The sequence below is a fragment of the Hibiscus syriacus genome, unplaced genomic scaffold (genome assembly GCF_006381635.1).
Source record: "Hibiscus syriacus cultivar Baekdansim isolate YM2019G1 unplaced genomic scaffold, ASM638163v2 tig00002237_pilon, whole genome shotgun sequence".
NCBI classification, from domain to species: Eukaryota; Viridiplantae; Streptophyta; class Magnoliopsida; order Malvales; family Malvaceae; genus Hibiscus; species Hibiscus syriacus.
In genome coordinates, this window is record NW_024061918.1 from 8,743,131 (window position 1) to 8,762,764 (window position 19,634).

The following is a 19,634-nucleotide window of genomic DNA, read 5'->3' on the forward strand; positions in this document are numbered from 1 at the left end:
GGCCTATGGGAAAATATTGGGAAAATTTCTTTAAAAAAATCCTAAGGGCTTACATTGAGTATAAGAATAATCTTGTGTGCTTGAAATTCTGTTTGGGAACATGATGATTGAATGTTGAAATTAAAAAAATATATAACATTAATACCCTAATCAAGAAGTATTGTGTGAATGGTGGAAAATGATGATTGAATGTTGAAATTGGGTTGATTTGGAAAATTTATTAAAGATTTAAGACTAATTTATAAGTATTGGAAAAGTTGGTGACTAAAATATGAAATATGGAAAAGTTAAGGGAATTATTGTGATAATTGATTAATTGAAGGACTTGAAAGGATAATTTAGTTAAGGTTGATTTCAGTTTAGTGATAGAAATTAGTATCGAATGTACATGAATTGTATTTTTAGAATTTTGATTCAAATTTGAGTTTATTATATTAGTTGGAATACTAATATATTGTTTGAAATTATATATGTCGAAAAAACGATCTTCGTTAAGATCGTGATCGTAATCGTAATTGAGGAAGTACCAAATTAAAACAAGGAACGTAGGACAATAGAAAGGTAGCAAAAAACTTTAGTGAGGCATCAGGTGAGTGCATTTTTCCTATTTTGTATTCGATATGAAGACGGCTTGCGATTAACCAACCTCAAATATTTTTAAATGAAACTGATTTGAATGAATTTATGAAATATTTTTAATACGGATTTACTAAATGGTTTTACATGTTTTTCGGTATGAATTACCCAATATAGTGTTTATGATATTTTTTATTCGATTACATGGTATTTTAATTTATAGCATGAGAATGTTTTTGAGTAAGAATTTCCTAAATTTGATTCGATAAGAATTATTTCATATTCGGTTAAAAGAATGCTTTTATGAGTAAATCATTATATGTTTCCGAAATAAAGCCTGATATGTGTATTGAGAGTTTAGGTACAAATGGTATGCCATGAGGTGGAGTAACTATATGATACATGTTTATATGGCACATATAGTGCAATTCTACAAGGCATTTGCGAGTGCAATTCTACGAGGTACTTTTGAGTACAAATATATCTACAAGGAACTTTTAAGTGCATATAGCACACACACTCAACAAAACTCGCGTACCTGATTTTCTTGATTAAAATGCATTGGACTATAATTTAAATAATGAAAAGTACGAGTTAATATGCGTTAAATAAATTAAAGTATGAGTTTATATGGCTTAAATATGAAAGGTACAAGTTATATGAATAAGAAGTTCATGAGAGTTTTATCAGATACTCGATTTGCTTTTATATGTTTTACATGTGAAATATTCTTGAATAATTTAATTTTATGTATTTTAATATTCTTTTAATAATTTTTCTATACATGGTTTTTATAAGATAATTTGGTTTTATTTAAAATTATCTAATGTCTCATTCAGTGAAAACTTAGAGTGTGATTGTTTCACACATATATACGAGTAAGCGAGCATTGTAGGAAGCATGATAGCATCATTTTCGAAAAATCGAGTCTGCCATTCAAATCAGTAAGGACATCCTGATTTGTTATTTTATTAGATTGTAGCATGTATATTAGAGAAGTTTTAGCTGCTATGGTACAGTAGTTAAAATGGTTTGTATCGTCTTAATAATTATAATTTTAAGTATAAGAAGTAGTATAAGTAAATAGTATTTATTTTAATCCTGAATAAATTATTAATTAGTTAGATTTTACATTAGACAGATTTTCGGTAGTTTTTTTTTAAATATGAAACAATACGAAAATGTCTAGTTGCTATCTAAAACCGGATTTGATTTTGATATTAAAAAACTAATTTATGATTTTACGCAATTTAAATAGATTTTGATTAATTTGAACTTCAACAATGAATTTTTTTCGGAAGTTGAATAGTACAATTTTGATTTTATCTGATCAATTGATTTAATAATAAAGTTCAAATTTTGGAGTTTTATAAGAAACAAAATTTTATTGATTTTTTGGTAGTATATGTTTTACAAAAGGTATGTAACATATATGACTCGTATACGGGGACGTATACAGGAAAGGGTGTTACAGTTGTCATGTGTTTGTATCATCAACCACCATCGTATGTTATTGACCATTTTTTCCGCAGGACTTTTGAAGCTCACTTTCAAACATGATGATCATCATAAAACATCTTCAAATTATCAAACCTCTTATTAAAATTTGATTGACGTAGTTCGTATCCTGTTTCATAATATATATATATATATATATATATATATATATATATATATATATATATAGAGTGTTAAATATCAACAAAAAAACACATAAATCGATACATACATGCTGAAAATAAAATTTACCTTTGCTTACTATTTTACTACGAATGCGGGCGTTATGAAAATGATCGATATTATTCTTACTAATATGATGGATACAAAATGTGGGATATGCATACAAAGGTGTCCAACGACTTCATTGTTGTTCAATTACTACCAAAATGTCTGTTATTCGATTGGATATCAAGCAAACTCCATATTCTCGAACGACGTATTGACGTAGATTGGTCAAAAAGAAATTCCAAGCCTCAGTTGTCTCTCCTTCAACAATGGCAAATGCAACTGAGAAGATATTTCGTTCACCATCTTGTGTGACTGTTATCAATAATACATGGTTATATTTACCATATAACCAAGTACCATATACTTGGACCATACGTTTGCAGAATGGAAATACTTCTATGCACGACTTGAATGCCCAAATGAGTCTTTGAAATATTTTCTTCCCTAAAGCAAGTTGATCTTCTTTGTCGTATGCAGGCATGGTTTAAGACATCATTATGGTTTATGGGATGAATCGTTTCATTACTTGTAAAAAATTCGGTAGCTCATTGTGCGATGCATCCCAATCTCTAAAAGTCAGCCTCATTGCCTTCTACTTCACATGCCAAACCTTGCCGTATTTTACTTGGCATCCCAGTTGGCTTTGAATAGATGCAGTTAACACTGAATAAGGGATCCTCGGATTTTTTTCAACCAACATCTTCATGTATTGGCATATTACATTGGAGTCCAATATTTGGTGGTCTTCTTCGATGGAGTTTCACAAATATATGTGAGGATCATTGTACCTTGTAATGACCCAAGCATCGTGCCTGTGAATTTTTGAGACTTTGATCTTCCACTTGCACTCTATGCCATATTTAACACACTTATAATATATGGTTTTCTAGTTGAACTCTGCAATATGGAAATCAATATGGAATTTGTTGGAATACTCTTTAATCGCCAATGTAGCTTCATTTTTTGTCTAAATTGCATCCCAACTGAAAATTCACCCGAATTTTCAAATGATTCAGCCATATGGTATGGAGTTAAATGTGGCATGTCTAGGAATTCAGGTGCCCTCATCACATCATAATCTATCCCGTACATATGAGGGATAGGTTGATACGGTTCCTAGACTTCATTCATGGCTAAATCAGGTGCACCACCACCGTAAAAATCGTCAGTGTCGTCTAAAAGGGGTTCCTCGATTTCTTCTTCTTCGCTGAAATCATTATGTATTTTTTTCTTATCGATTTTCAGAATCAACATCAACATTCAATTCTGAATGATATATGCTTCTCGCCCCATACTCTGCTGTCGCTGATGTCCCACCGACTTCATTTCCACTTTCCAATAGTGCCATAAAATTGTTTATCAATCTATATGTCTGATCCTCAAGCTCACTTCCATAAGCCATTTGAGATGAATTTTCAGTCACATTTATTGATGACCTAGGAACATCAGATATGTTAAGCATCTCAACAAATAACTTAATAACTGCAATATTTGTTTACTCATGTAATCTAATAATGGTTCCAATATCATCATCTTCTTCAACTAATATTGTAGCATATCTAACTGGATTAGGATATACCATAAATTTGTACCTCAAACTATCAACTATAGCTTGAATTTTTCTTTTTATCCAATGCTTTATTTCTACAAATGTGATGTCCCCTTTTTAACATCATATCTACAGGTTTTTCATATTGAAAAACAACTTCGACCTCATTTTCAGTAATATGTTCATTATAATGGAAAATCGTGAAAAATTGTTTCTCATGTTCTCTACAAATTAAAAATTTTAATTTAGAATAAAATATACAGGTACATGTATTATGATAAATATTACTGATCGTAAAATACAACAAATAAAAATTCTTCACACTTGATCGTTTCTTCTAACAACTTGATTCGGGCAAAAATCTTTCGATCACTCTTCCTCTATGAATTGTTTCCTCTGTCAATTGCTCTCCCTTTCAATCTCCTACTTTTTTTTTTCTATAACTCATTCCCAAACAATTACTCCTTTATTCATACATATATATATATAGCTGAGAAATATTTTTCTATGTTAAAGTTTATATATTTATATATATACAATTGTTATTATTACTAAGCTTTACCCTGATCGTTCCCAGTTTTTGATTCCATTTATTGGCAATGACATGCATGAATTGAATGTAGCAATTCACGTGAAGCTTCAATCGGGCAGTCTAGGCTCAAGGGAGTGGAGCCAAATAGGAAAAAAATAAAGGTGATGGGAGGCGCATTGTAGACATGACGCCTCCCCTTGGTCTCATGGACCACCATGCGACTCCTCGGTGTACTGTAAAATTCTCCCCATTCGAAGAAATAATTCACAAACTGCATTATTTTACAAAATAAAAAATCTAAATGGATTACATTAAAAATTTCGCCAATTTTTTTACCCTCGTGACCTAGTGGGCAAAAAAAACCTTTTCTACCATCCATTCAAATATGTAAATAATTCAGTTAGTATTTGCGTTTATGGATCATTTCAATTCAGATCATAATTATTTTCATGCTATATAAAGAAAACTTAATGTTAAAAGAGAATTTTGTTGTTTTAAAAAAAATGATGAGTTTGATCAGTTGCGTTTGTAGGATGTGTGATTATTAGTTGATTAAGAAAGTTATTTTATGATTATCCTAAATTATTTAAAAAATTAATTAGTAGGACTAACATTTATATATTAAAAAAAATATTTTTAAAATTTTTAAAATAAATTTTATTTTTTTATAAATTTCTATAATTTTTTGAATTTTTAAGTTTTAAAATTATGTTTTATTAAAATTATATTATTTTTAAAAATTCTCAAAATTATAAATGTAAAATAAATTATAAATTTTCATATATTTTATATTTTTAAAAAAATTAAAATTATTATTTAAAGGGCATGATTCAATTACACAATGTAAAACTATTTTAGTTTTACATAGATTTAGGATCGTTGGATGAGTGCAAATAGATGACCCATATTAACAGTAGGATATGTGAAGATATTCACGTGGGGAAAAAATAAAGAGTCAATCTGGACCATCTATTTTCACTCATCCAACGGTCCTAAATATGTGTAAAACTAAACAGTTTTACATTGTGTAAGTGGATCATAACCCTTATTTAAAATATAAAAATTATTAAAATAAAATTTTAGTTATAATTGAAATTTTAAATAAGATTTATACATTGATTTAATAGGTTATGTCATTATTTAATAACAATCTTAAAACAAAATTATTTTAATTTAATGTTGATTTTATAACTTTTAAAAATGTAACAACACATGAACCAACTTACTTCAGTGATTAAAGAAATCATTGTTATTCCTAGAGGTCATGAGTTTGAGCATCAGCAGCAGCAACATTTGGAGAGTATTTAGAGTAGATTCTACTTTATAATCACCTTATTTAATGAATACTTTCATATAATATGTAACGATGATTAAAAAAGTTTTTTTAATATTATCTTATGATTGGAATGGTTTTGTTTATTAGTCTAAAGCAAATAAAAAATAATATTTGTTTAAAGATTTTTAATTATTTAATATTAAACACTTATATATATATATATATATTCAAAACTTTAAAAATATCATTAATTCCTTAAAAACAATCCTCTTATGAATTGAACGTTTTTTAAAATAACTGAGATATATTTATTTATCGAAAGTCGCGTCAAAAATATCTTGCCAATTAAAGATTGAAACAATACAGTCATAATTATCATAAATAAAATATAACAATGATCGCCTAGTGATAGCTTGATAAATAAAAACATGAACAAGTGAAGCAACGACGTACATAAACTGAGTGAACCAACGGCTCCGAGCATCAAACATGGAGGATCGAAACTTAAAGAATAACAAAAAAGGCCATAAGAAAAACGATCTCTCCTTAGCGGCAATCCTAACCGATACATTTATGCGATAGCCAACGAATCATCTTGTGCAAACGATCAAAGGAACCATGCAATGATAAAGTAACCAACTATGGATTCAGAAAAAAATACAAACCGAGAAGAAAAAACAATAAAAAAAACATGCACCATAAGTCCACAAACAACAGTAGTCTTGATATCTTTTATCAAAAACAGCCAAGAGAAACATTATTATGAAACTAAGTTAACTAAAAGTGAAAATTAATAAGAGTAAAAAAACAACGAAAGGAAAAGGGACCAAAAGAACATAGAGGTGGCCGTGAACGGCCACGGCCACCAATGCTGCTCCAAAAATAAAACTATGAATTGAACGTTAAATTTGATTGAAAGTGTAAAATGTGATGACGGGGCTAATACTTGCCACGTGGCATAAGGCATGTATATTAATTAGTAGTATTTCGTATTTTCGAGTACACGAAATATCATATATTCGGTACCCATATATTGGGTAGCCGTAAAACCCAGGTACCGTTAATTCGGGTAATAGGATACCGATTAGTCCTGACTCATGATTTACCCTGTCTTTTTCTTCACTCTATTTTTCTCTCACAACAAAGCCAGAAGCATAAAACCCAGAAAGCTGCTTATCCGAGTTTTTAATGATCATTCAGTTTGGGAACAATGATATAGAAGTCAAATAGTAATTTAAGTGACTGAATATATTTTTATGTTGAAAAGGCAAAAGACTATAATTAAATGGGTGGAGAAATAAGTGAAAGAAATGGGTCAGACTTTTCGTCGAACAACTGGTAGGCTTTGATAGTTAGGCCAATTGGCAATCACAACCCACTAAACAAGGAAATCTTTGGGTTCCAACGATGAACAGAAAATTTCCAGCATCCCAGCATGAAAATCTCAATCATAGTAATTCATTTCCCTATTCGAATGGAATCAAATGATGTCTTAGAAATGAATTTTGGACAGAGGTTTCTACTTGAAGGAAATAGAAAACTAAGAAACTATACAAGAAAAAGAACTGAACAATTTTCTACACATTTGAAGAATAATTACCCAGAAGTTTAATTCATGAATTGACAATTCAGTATTTTGCAAAATATTTGTTTTAATTTCATAATCTGAAAACATGGAATATTTGTATGGGCGGGAATAATAGGAGAGGTTTGTTGAAATCAAATGAAAGATAACCAGATAATTGGATACCCGTTTAAATGAAATTTCATCACCGAGCTCGGATCCGAAAACCCGGATAAAATTATGGATCAGATAGCCGATCCTTAAATTCAGTATTTTGATTAAAAATATCTGATAATTTTTAATCGGGTCACTAGGTCAACTAATCGAGTAATCCGGTCGAGTTTTTTAACCCCCTAATATTAATCAATTTAAGTCATCCTGTTTAGTAATATTAGGATAACTGAAAAAGAGCTCTGCAAATCCTCACGGCTGCTTCCAGTTGCGCTTTGCTGGATCGCACACTGCCGCATCGTTTGTTTGTTTCTTTAACTTTTTTTATAACCGAAAACGTGTCGAGTTTCCAGAGTTAGATTTATTTCTTCTTCATTGTTTTGTTTGTTTGTTTGTTTTCTTAGTGTAGCAACCAGCTCTGCATTTTGCATTTTGCATTTTGGGTTTTGTACGAAACGCAAAACCAAACATTCTTTGCTGGTAACTTTGGCATCTTTTAACAACATTGTTTGGGGAAAATTAAGTGTCTTTATTTCTGCTTAATGATCTGTAATTTGCGTGTGGCGTTGTTGCTTTCACTAGATCTTGTGCTCCGTGGTTTTTGTTTGTAGATTTAGTTCTGTTGTTTGTAGTAGCAACGGGTAATTAGTTTTCTTTTATTGAATCTTGACCGAATTGCTTTTTGATCTATTAATTTTTTGTTCTTGAAAATTATAGCATCTTGAGATTCTGAGGTTTGCTTGGATTATTTATAGAAATTTTACTGAAAAAAATTCATGTTTTGAGTAAGGCTTTAAGTTGATGACGTCTTAAACATTCATAGAATTTGTTATTTACTTGAAAAGTAGTTTTGCTTTGAGTAGGATATATTGTATCTATATTTTTCTACTTTGCTTTGAGTAGGATTTACTGGATCTGTATTTTTTCATTGTCCTAGACTCTTAGTATCTGATATCATTATCGATATTTCAAATTGAGTATAACTGTTATAAAGATTTATAAATTTTGTTATGGTTTTACCACTTTATTTCTAGTTGTTGGCCTAAAGTTAAGTAAAATAGTGTTAATTTGTCTTGAAATCCTATTAAGTAACCAACTAGGCTTCTTAGTACCCCTCAATTCTCTAGCGTTTTATTGGTGCATCTTCTCTCTTCTTTGGATTCCTTTTTCATAGTTCCTCATAGCTTCGACTATAGATGATTACTTGAGGTCATGTCCTTCTTTTAGATCCCATAGGACGTATAGGGGGAGGGCTCGACAGAGTGGTGTCAAGGAGACTAGACTTAGAGTTTGTTCGTTGAATGTAGGCACATTAAATGCTAGGCTGCTGGAGCTGACCGACGTACTTAGTAATAGGAAAATAGATTTTGCATGTATTCAAGAGACTAGGTGGAAAGGGGCTCACGCCAGAGAGTGTAATGGGTATAAGTTGTGGTATTCAGGCATAGATAACGCTAGAAATCGGGTGGATATCTTGGTATCCTCTAGGCTCAAGAAAAATGTAGTTGAAGTTTGTAGATACCTGGATAGGATCATGATGATTAAGGTTATTATAGAAGCGTAAGTGGTGAATGTCCTTTCAGTGTACGCCCCACACGTTGGCATAGGAGAGGGGGAGAAACGTTGCTTCTGGGATTAGTTAGATGATGTACTTAGGAGCATTCTGGAGGACCAAAGAGTTTTCATAGGGGTAGACTTCAATGGCCATATAGGTAGTGCAACCGACGGGTATGACGATTTTCATGGGGGTTTCGGTTTTAGTAGTAGGAACGAGGAGGGGTGTACGTTGCTTGAATTTTCTATTGCACACGATATGGTGGTCACTAACTCCTTTTTTAACAAGAGAGAAGTGAACTTGATTACGTTTCATAGCGGGGGACATTGTACTCTAATCGACTACATCCTGGTTCGAAATCGGGATCGACGGGCTTGCATTAACTGTAAGGTGTTCCAATCAACTATGCACCTTCAGGTGATGAGACAAGTTCTCAAACTTTATTATCTTGTATAGAACTTATACTTTTTTTACATGGCATTAATCAATTTTGAGAGTCAAAACTTTTATGACTTGATGAAAGTTGATTAAATCATCCTCCATCATTCCACTGTCATCCTTATTTATCGGGGAGATACAACACAATAATCTAAATATTATTTCTCTCATCTCATGGATCTTCTTAATGACACTTGTTCTCTGAGATTGTTGAGTTTGTTCTCCCGAAATGATTTCTCATCTTAAATGGAGAGTTATTTAAAATAACCTTATTGAGATTCTAGATTCACTTCTTGATTAACGACATGTATAAACACATGGATATCATCAAAAGTGATCATAGGAATTGAATTATAATTCAATTATTCCTTAAAATCAATTCATGAAACTTTATTTCTCCATCCAAAATCAACATCCTAAAAAATAATGTTATAGATCTCACCTTAAAAAAATATTCCTAATTATGAGATCATAAAACTTATAACCCATGGATCGCTCACAATAACCAAAGTAGTTACTTAATGTTTTAGAATTCAATTTCTCCTTATTTGTCTAACTTATCTCAAAAGAGAACAACCCTTTGTAACATATTATTGCCTCTTTTGAGTTGAACCCTTAACAATTACGTTCTAGTTTTTTCCCCTTATCTTTATATGCACTTTTTAAGTGAGTACTTTCAAACTTATTATGCTTCAACCTTTCTTCCTCTTTCACACAATGAAAAATGAGCTCATTTAGAGTTTATTTCTCCATTTGAGTTGATTAAAATCTATAAGAATCGATACTGAAATCACAAGAACAAGTAATTCTTCAGAAAAACTCGATCTTAAGTGTTTCTACTCTTGAAGCAATGTGAAACATATTCATAATGTACTCTCTCATATTTCTTTGACCTTTATACCTTATAGACATCAAAGAAGTCAAAAGTGATGTCATTTAAACCTTATTGTTTTGGGAAAACATTTCTTAATTTCATCAAGGAAACCATTAGCCTTAGTAATCTTTTCAGGTTATAATACCCCTAAAGGCTTCTAAAATATTGTGTTTCGTGACTACTAAACTTATGCAATTTGAAAAAAAAAAAATCACCTCTCCTAATCCCTTATACCAATTAAGGATGTTATCCCCCATGAGAGGTGGAAATTGTTTTTTTCTTAGTGCAAAGTCTATGTTCATACAACCAAAACCTTATGCAACTACATTTTCTCATTCCTTGAGATTCGTTTTCTGAAGCATGAGAAGAAAATGTATAATAGCAGATATTATGGGAGCAATAAATAATTAGCTGAATACAGAACAAAATGTAAATAAAATTAAAGCTCACATCTTAAGTAAACAAATAAATTCAAAATTATGGCTAATTCTCATCTCAAGATACCAAACACTACATCAATATCAAGTCTTTGGACAGTAATATTAATAGTAAATGGTACTCTTGTTGTAGTAATCAAACATTGACAATAAGCTATGTCGAACAAAAGACTAATCTTTGGACTAATGTAATGCTCACATAAAATACCTTATAATTATCACATTTTATTACCACATGTGTCTCTTAAAATTCGGCCAAATATTAACTTTTATTTGGGTCCATTAATAAATGCATAAAGAACAAGAAACACGTAATCATCTTAATATTCTAAATAAATCAGCCTACACAAAAGAGATCACTTTGGCGACATTATGTTTCAACTAATCTATCAAAATATCAGACATAGTCATAATATGAATTAATTTGTTTCAAAATATATATATTCTAGTAACCAACAATCAAAATTGAAAACCCAAATTGAATATACATATATTGCATTAACAATATAAATAAAACCATATAAATATTGTCAACCAATCAATTTCTCTTAATTTATCTTTAAATTAAATTAAAAGATAACCAAAATAATAATAAATTTGAAAACACTTAAATTTTATCTCTAGATATCAAATACTCCATTAATATTTTATCTTTAGACAAAATATTTATTTTAAGTGATATATGAGGCGGTAACCAAGCATAGATAATAAGAACATGTCAAGTAAAAAATCTTCCTTTGGGTCAGTTTATTACTCACACATCAAACCAAAAAATAATCACATGCTTATTACCAAGTTGTACATATGATCATGTCAGTTATTAATCTTCCTTTGTGCCGATCAATACTAACATATCCTAAGTTATATGTACATAACCTTTATAAAGTATTTTCCATAATTGGGGTAACTTTGACAACTTATTGCTTTAATTAAGTTGTCTCAAAATTAGTATTCAAATTTAATATTTCTATAACAATCAAAGGTCAAAAAACTAAAATTTCTGATTGCACTACAATATCCAAAATAACCCAAAATAAGGTTACATAAATAGTGCTAGAAAAAATCGAAAACTCAAGTATTTGATTTTTTAAAAGAATTCCTTAAACATGCATTTAATGCATAATTGAATTAAATTAACAAAGACAAAATGAATTAAAAAATAACCAATGTTAACAAAAGTAAAGGTTAAATACATACTACTAAATTAAATCTTTAATCAAATTTAATCGAATATATCAATACCAAATATATATTCTATAATTCATAACAGTTAAAAACCAAAATTGAATTTTCTAATCACGCCATGATTTTCGAAGTAACCTATAATAAAATTGTCTAACAAGCGTTATTAGAACTCGAAAACATAAATATTTAACTATTTCTCCAGAATTTCTTAATTATGGATTTACCAAATTAAACGAAAACATGATATAAGAAACTAAAATCAAATACATAAAAGAACTTAATATCATAATAATCTCTTATCGCGTAACGCATAGCCATTAAAAGAAAGAAAAAAATACAACCTTGAAGCCAGAAAGATGCAACCTCATTCCCTTAAAGAATTCCCTTAGTAATGTTGGATTTAAGATCCACAATCACCGCACATAATCTAACTTAGACATCAATTTCAAGAATTGAGAATCTTTTAATAAGTATGCGACTAAATTTATCCAAGAGATTCTTAAATTGAACATTGAGATAAGAGTTAGGCACTCTAATAATAAAAATGTTGAGTATCCACAACTTTCAATAATGACGCATAACTTTGAAATATTATAACATATGGGAAAATAGAATTGTAGTATTAACCGAGAACATTTAACATAAACACTATTAAATCCATCAAAACTAATGATATTATCCAACTTACGCCACCATTCATGATTCACCTCAAATGCAACACGTGAATCTAAAAATTTTAAACCATTTTCCCATGACTGTTCGTCAATATTCTAGGTATCTTTAGCGATAACTCAAATGCATATAGAAAAAAATAAATAATCAGTACAAATAATCTGAATTTAGAAAGCAAATCAACAGGGTTACCAAAACATAAACATAATTGAAAACTTTAAAATCGCACGAAAAAATAACCCTAAATTTGATATACCCTCATTCGTGTGAAATATTAACCCTAAATCTAAGAAGTGAATCAATCTAAAAATAAATCAATTAGTTCTCAATGATTTAACATGACATACGATGATACCACTTGTTAGAACAAAATCATATTAAATACGAAAATAACCATAATTATGGATTTTAATCTAACATTCTGATCTCAATCCTATGATTTCTTATCTCCACTAGACACTTGGCTCAACCCAAATTTAGAAGAGTCTCACCTGAATCGAAACCTATGAGTGAAATTTTTCCCTGACCCTATCAAACTCGACATTATTTCAAAACCCAAAATTCATTGAACTAAAAGTTAAGATTCTACCCAAAAATGTAATGTAAGTGCAAAAATGGAACAAGAAGTGAGTTAGAAAAAAAATATAAAGCCAAAAATAGAGAATAATGGAAACAAGAAAAAAGGATACACATATTTTTGGCATAATAGTTAAAAAGTTAAGATAATATTGGCATGTCATCGTAAGATGATATTACATCATCATTAAAAAAGGAAAAAAATATCATGTCAATAATTTTGTTAATTTTTTAATGACGTGTGATCAAAATGAAACCAAAAACATAACGCTAGTGATGATTTTTAAAGAAAAATAATTGAGTGACCAAAATAAAACTAAAATAATAATTAGATAACTAAATATATAGTTTACCCAAACAAATATCATAACATAAAGGTTATTTACAATCCTAATCAACCCTAACATTAGTAAGTACACTAAGAGTAGTACTCAACTTCCACTCCAAACTTACAAAACAACACTAAAAGAGTGATCTTTCCCCACCTCACTCAACCACCTTATTCCTGCCTTTAATAATGGATGGACTCCCTTGAATATCACCCTTGGAAGTTTCATCAACAACAAATTAACAACATATTTTGCTACAGATTCATATGAGAACCTCTAAATACTTTAAATGAAACATGAAAGATGTTTTCAGCATGAAACTTATTTCAATATATTAACGAATGGACAGAGAAAAAAAATGAAATTTTACATACTCATTTTTAAAAAAAAATTAAACTCTCATTTTTAAATCTGTCACTTGTTGATTCCATCAATCCCTTCCAAAAATCTTCAATTAATTACCAATAAGTGAATGGCCAAATTGAATAACCAAGTAATATAACTCACGAAGGAGCAAAATTACCACACACAAAAAAACCGCCAAGTTTCTGTTACAATTCTGAACCCACGTTCTTGTGAACAGAGGAAGAAGATGAAAGAGCAAAATAAAATGATGAAATTTCATTTTTGTTTTCTTCTTATTGGTTAATACCCAAAATCCAAACAAATCTAATTTAAATTGTTTTGCTGCTGCCCTGCCTCTAATAACTCTTTATGAATCTGCTTCTCATTGGAATAGTGCTCTGGTAGCAAGATTAACAAACGGTATACTTTCCAGCTCACGTCTTCTAATAACTCTTTATTTTTTGATTAACAGATCCAGAAATTTAAGAATAAGAGTTGAAAATTTTAATATATTTTTAAAAATAATGAGTATACGAAAGTTTTTATTTTTTTCATTTTTCTATCTCACGTTAAATTAAATTTCACATTATTCTTTAAATAATATGATACACTTATTCCTTATGAGGCTTAGTACATCCACCCCTAATAATTGGATTACCTTGAGCTGGTTCATCCCAGGAGTCTTTTACTAAATTTCCAAAAATTAAAAAAAATCGAAATGGGCTTGAGCTTATTAATGGTGTTGTTTCTCAAGCCTAGCAAAAGCTGGACTGTGACCTGAAATACCTATTTTTTTTGGTACATGTATTTTAATTAAAAATTTAATGTAGTGCATGTACTTTTAAAGTATCTAATGTGGTACTTGTTTTTTTTTTTGGAAAAAATGTTTAAAATGAAACTTATATTCTGATTAAATATCTAATTCGGTATATATATTTTTAAGATGTTCAATGTAATATTTATACTTTGCTAGAACTTGAATCATCATTTTGTATAATATGATACTTGAATTAACATTGCTAGTAAGTGTAGTATGTGAAATTTCATTCACGTATTAATATGATATTTGAGTTAGTACTAATAATAATACACATAATAATAGTTTAAGTGCCACATTAATTTTTGTTTCAAAATATTGGTACCACATTAATTTTTTTTACCAAAATACATGTATCGTGTTAAACATTTTAAAATATACAATACAAATGTTTAGGGTTTAGGGTTTAGGGTTCAAGATTCAAAGTTTAGGGTATAAGATTTATGATTTAATGTTTACAATTTAAGATTTAGAGTTTAAGGGTTTAGGGTTATATATATTATCAAAAATGGATTAGGGTTGAGGCAATCGTTTTTTTAAAATTTTTAAATTATCATATATTTTAGATTTTTTTCTTTTAATATTTTTCACCCCTAAAAATTTATAAATTTGTCTCCTGTAAAATTTTAAAAATTTCGCTTAACATAAAATCTTAGGTATATATATTTTCTTATTACTAAAATATATTAAATTATATGTTGTGAAGTTTATTATAAAAAAGAAATTGATTAACAATTAGATGTAAAAAAGATGAACAACGCAAAAGCATATTAAAAAGTTAATATAAGATAATGAAGTGCATATTCTAGAGAATAGGAAAGAAAGGAGGAGAAAATGGAAATGCGTGTACATGTCTACATAGGAAAAGCAAGAAAAAAAAAGAAAGGAAGATACGAAAACCTTCCCCACCAATTACGCCCAATCTTATACCTTTCCTTCATCTTCACCTTTACCCTTGCCCATTCACAATTTGCACAAACCCAACCCACAATAAGAATAAAAATCTCACCGGATGCTGCTGCCATCCATCCACCCCCGAACCCAATGCCCACAAATCCAAAATTCTCTTCCGGTCGTGAACGCCGTACGCCCCTCTGGCTCTGGTGCGCCGCCATCGTCTGCACCGTCATCACTTTAGCCGTAATCATCGCAGGCATCGTCACCTTCGTAGGCTACTTAGTCATACATCCCAGGGTGCCTTACGTCAGCGTCGTGGGCGCTCACCTCGATCCCTTGCGGATCGATTACGCAGGCATTCTGCAGATTCAGGCCACCATCGTGATCCGAGCTCAGAACGGGAACAAGATGGCGCACGCCAGCTTCTCGCATTCCAATTACACTCTCAGCTTGAACGGGGAAGATATAGCCCGGCTGGTGGCGCCGCCGTTCGAAGTGAGTAAGAACAGTTCGGTTGATTTCCATTATTTGGTTCAGTCGTCGCCCATACCCTTGGATCCAGAACAAGCTCAGAATGTGGATACGGCGTTGAAGCGTGATTATATCACGTTGGATCTGAAAGGAAGCGCCAGGGTGAGATGGAGAGTGGGCCGCCTTGGGTCGGTTCGGTTCTTGTGTCATCTCGATTGCCACTTGCATTTCCATCCTTTCAATGGAACCTACATTCCTTCACGCTGCACTTCCAATGCCAAATAATTTCTTTTCTTTTTCCCATTTACGTATCCTTTAATCAAATATAGTTTTCTTTACCCTTTTTCTTGTACAAGCACTAATAATGTGGTAGCTGCTAGCTGACAATCTAGGCAAAGTTGTTTTGTATTTTCATTCCTTAAAAGTTTTTTTTTTTTTTTTTATATATTCTTAGGAATTAAGGTGTTCTAATAGTTATAATTTTCCCATTTACGTATCCTTCAATCAAATATAGTTTTCTTTTCCCTTTTTCTTGTACAAGCACTAATAATGTGGTAGCTGCTAGCTGACAATCTAGGCAAAGTTGTTTTGTATTTTTATTCCTTAAAAGTTTTTTTTTTATATTCTTAGGAATTAAGGTGTTCTAATAGTTATAAGGGCAAACAACACTTTTAACACTTAAATTATTATACTTTTATTTTATTTCAGTACTCAAACTTTATTTTTATTTCAAAATCACACTTAAAGTTTAGTTTATGTTTTATTTTGGTATCCATTATTAATTAACAGAATTGATGATATCATTTTAAGGGTAAATTGTGTACTTAGTACCTAAACTTTCAGTTTTAGCCCTTTTTAGCACCTAAACTTTTATATTTTTTTCAAAATCATACTTAATGTTTAGTTTTCGTTTAATTTTAGTACCCCGCCATTAAAAAACTTAACGCAATTTTAGTACTTGAACTTTCATTTTTTTTCAAAACTCGGTGTTAAATTGTGAACGGTGTACTAAAATGAAACAAAAACTAAAATTTTTAACAGAGAGATACTACAATGAAACAAAAACTAAACTTTAGGTACGGTCTTAAAAAATTAAAAGCTTAGGTACTGAAACGAATCAAGGTTGATAATCTAGATACTAAACACATAATTTACCCCTTTTCAATGGTTACATACAAATTAACGTTACTGTTAAGTTTTCTTGTACAAGTACTAATAATGTACTACCTGCTAGCTGACAATCTAGGCAAAGTTGTTTTGTATTTTTATTCCTTAAAAGATGTTTTTTTATATTTTCTGAGGAATTAAGGTGTTCTAATAGTTATAAGGGTATTTCAGTACCCAAACTTTATTTTTATTTCAAAATCACACTTAAAGTTTAACTTATCTTTTATTTTGGTATCCATTATTAAAAAATTAACAGAATTGTAGATATCATTTTAAGGGTAAATTATGTATTTGATATCTAAACTTTCAGTTTTAGCCCTTTTTAGTACCCAAACTTTTATTTTTTTCAAAATCATACCTAATATTTAGTTTTCATTTAATTTTAGTACCCGCCATTAAAAAACTTAACGCGTTTAGTTCCCAAACTATAGTTCTTGTCTGTTTTAGTACATGAACTTTAATTTGTTTTTCAAAACTCGGTGTTAAATTTTGAACGGTGTACTAAAATGAAACAAAAACAAAAGTTTTTAACAAAGAGATAATAAAATGAAACAAAACTAAACTTTAAGTACGATCTTGAAAAATTGAAAGTTTCGGTATTAAAACGAATCAAGACTGATAATCTAGATACTAAACACATAATTTACCCTTTTAATGATTACATACAAGTTAACGTTATTGTTAAGTTTTCTTGTACAAGTACTAATAATGTGCTAGCTGCTAGCTGACAATCTAGGCAAAGTTTGTTTTGTATTTTTATTCCTTAAAAGATATTTTTTTTATATTCTTAGGAATTAAGGTGTTCTAATAGTTATAAGGGTAAACTACACGTTTAGCACTTAAATTATTATTTTTATTTCATTTCAGTACCCAAACTTTATTTTTATTTCAAGATCACACTTAAAGTTTAGCTTATGTTTTATTTTGGTATCCATTATTAAAAAAATAAAATAATTTTAGATATCATTTTAAGGGTAAATTATGTATTTAGTATCTAAACTTTCAGTTTTAGCCCTTCTTAGTATCCAAACTTTTATTTTTTTTCAAAATCATAACTAATGTTTAGTTTTCATTTAATTTTAGTACCCTTCCATTAAAAAACTTAATGCGTTTAGTGCCTAAACTATCAGTTTTTATCCGTTTTAGTACATGAACTTTCATTTTTTTCAAAACTCGGTGTTAAATTTTGAACAATATACTAAAATGAAACAAAAAATTGAAGTTTTTAACAGAGGTATACTAAAATAAAACAAAACTAAACTTTAGATACGGTCTTGAAAAATTGAAAGTTTAGGTACTAAAATGAATCAAGACTAATAATCTAGATACTAAACACATAATTTACCCCTTTTTAATGATTACATACAAGTTAACGTGACCGTTAAGTTTTCTTGTACAAGTACTAATAATGTGCTAGCTGCAAACTGACAATCTAGGCGAAGTTGTTTTCTATTTTTATTCCTTAAATCATTTTTTTATATATTCTAAGGAATTAAGGTGTTCTAATAGTTATAAGGGTAAACTACAAGTTTATCACTTAAATTATTATTTTTATTTCATTTCAGTATCCAAACTTTATATTTATTTCAAAATCACACTTAAAGTTTAGTTTATATTTTATTTTGGTATCCATTATTAAAAAATTAACAGAATTGATGATATCATTTTAAGGGTAAATTATGTATTTATTACCTAAACTTTCAGTTTTAGCCATTTTTAGTACCTAAACTTTTATTTTTTTCAAAACCAAACCTAATGTTTAGTTTTCATTTAATTTTAGTACCCGCCATTAAAAAAATTAACGCATTTAGTGCCTAAACTATTAGTTTTTGTCCGTTTTAGTACATGAACTTTCATTTTTTTTTCAAAACTCGGTGTTAAATTTTGAACGGTGTACTAAAATAAAACAAAAACTAAAGTTTTTAACAGAGGGATACTAAAATGAAACAAAAACTAAACTTTAGGTATGGTCTTGAAAAATTGAAAGTTTAGGTACTAAAACAAATCAACATTGATAATCTAGCTACTAAACACATAATTTACCCCTGTCGACATCCGTTTTAACCCGAACCCGTCTTTATTTTATTATTATTATTTTTATTATTATTATTAACATTTATTTTATTTCCTTTGCAGGCTAGTACAACAAGTACCCAAATCGGGCCTAACAACCCAAAAACTGACCCAATTCAACCAACCCGAACCGGACTCGGTTTGATCTCCCACGTGAAGCCACTGTGCCATCACTGTAACCCCAACTACTCCTGCCACCATCAGTTACTCCTGCCATAACCAAATGAGCACGCCACCATCATTCCTTGTCAATCAACCCATGCAACAAATCAGAGATATATACTTATTATTCTAAATGTAATAGGGGGATGGCTTTCTGGAAGAAGGGAGGTTGTTTCAGTTTTAAGAAAACAAAGGGGATTCATTCAGGAAAAAAAACAATTTGTAAAGCGGGAGAGTTCG

General features: G+C 29.9%; 1 protein-coding gene across 1 annotated transcript; it reads left to right on the forward strand.

Annotated features, from left to right (window-relative positions):
* The first annotated feature begins 15,415 nt into the window (after window positions 1-15,415).
* On the forward strand, window positions 15,416-16,379 carry LOC120142851. Its single transcript, XM_039157337.1, has one exon. The coding sequence runs from the start codon at window positions 15,459-15,461 to the stop codon at window positions 16,275-16,277; it is 819 nt and encodes a 272-aa protein (XP_039013268.1). The 5' UTR covers window positions 15,416-15,458; the 3' UTR covers window positions 16,278-16,379.
* Window positions 16,380-19,634: the final 3,255 nt, after the last annotated feature.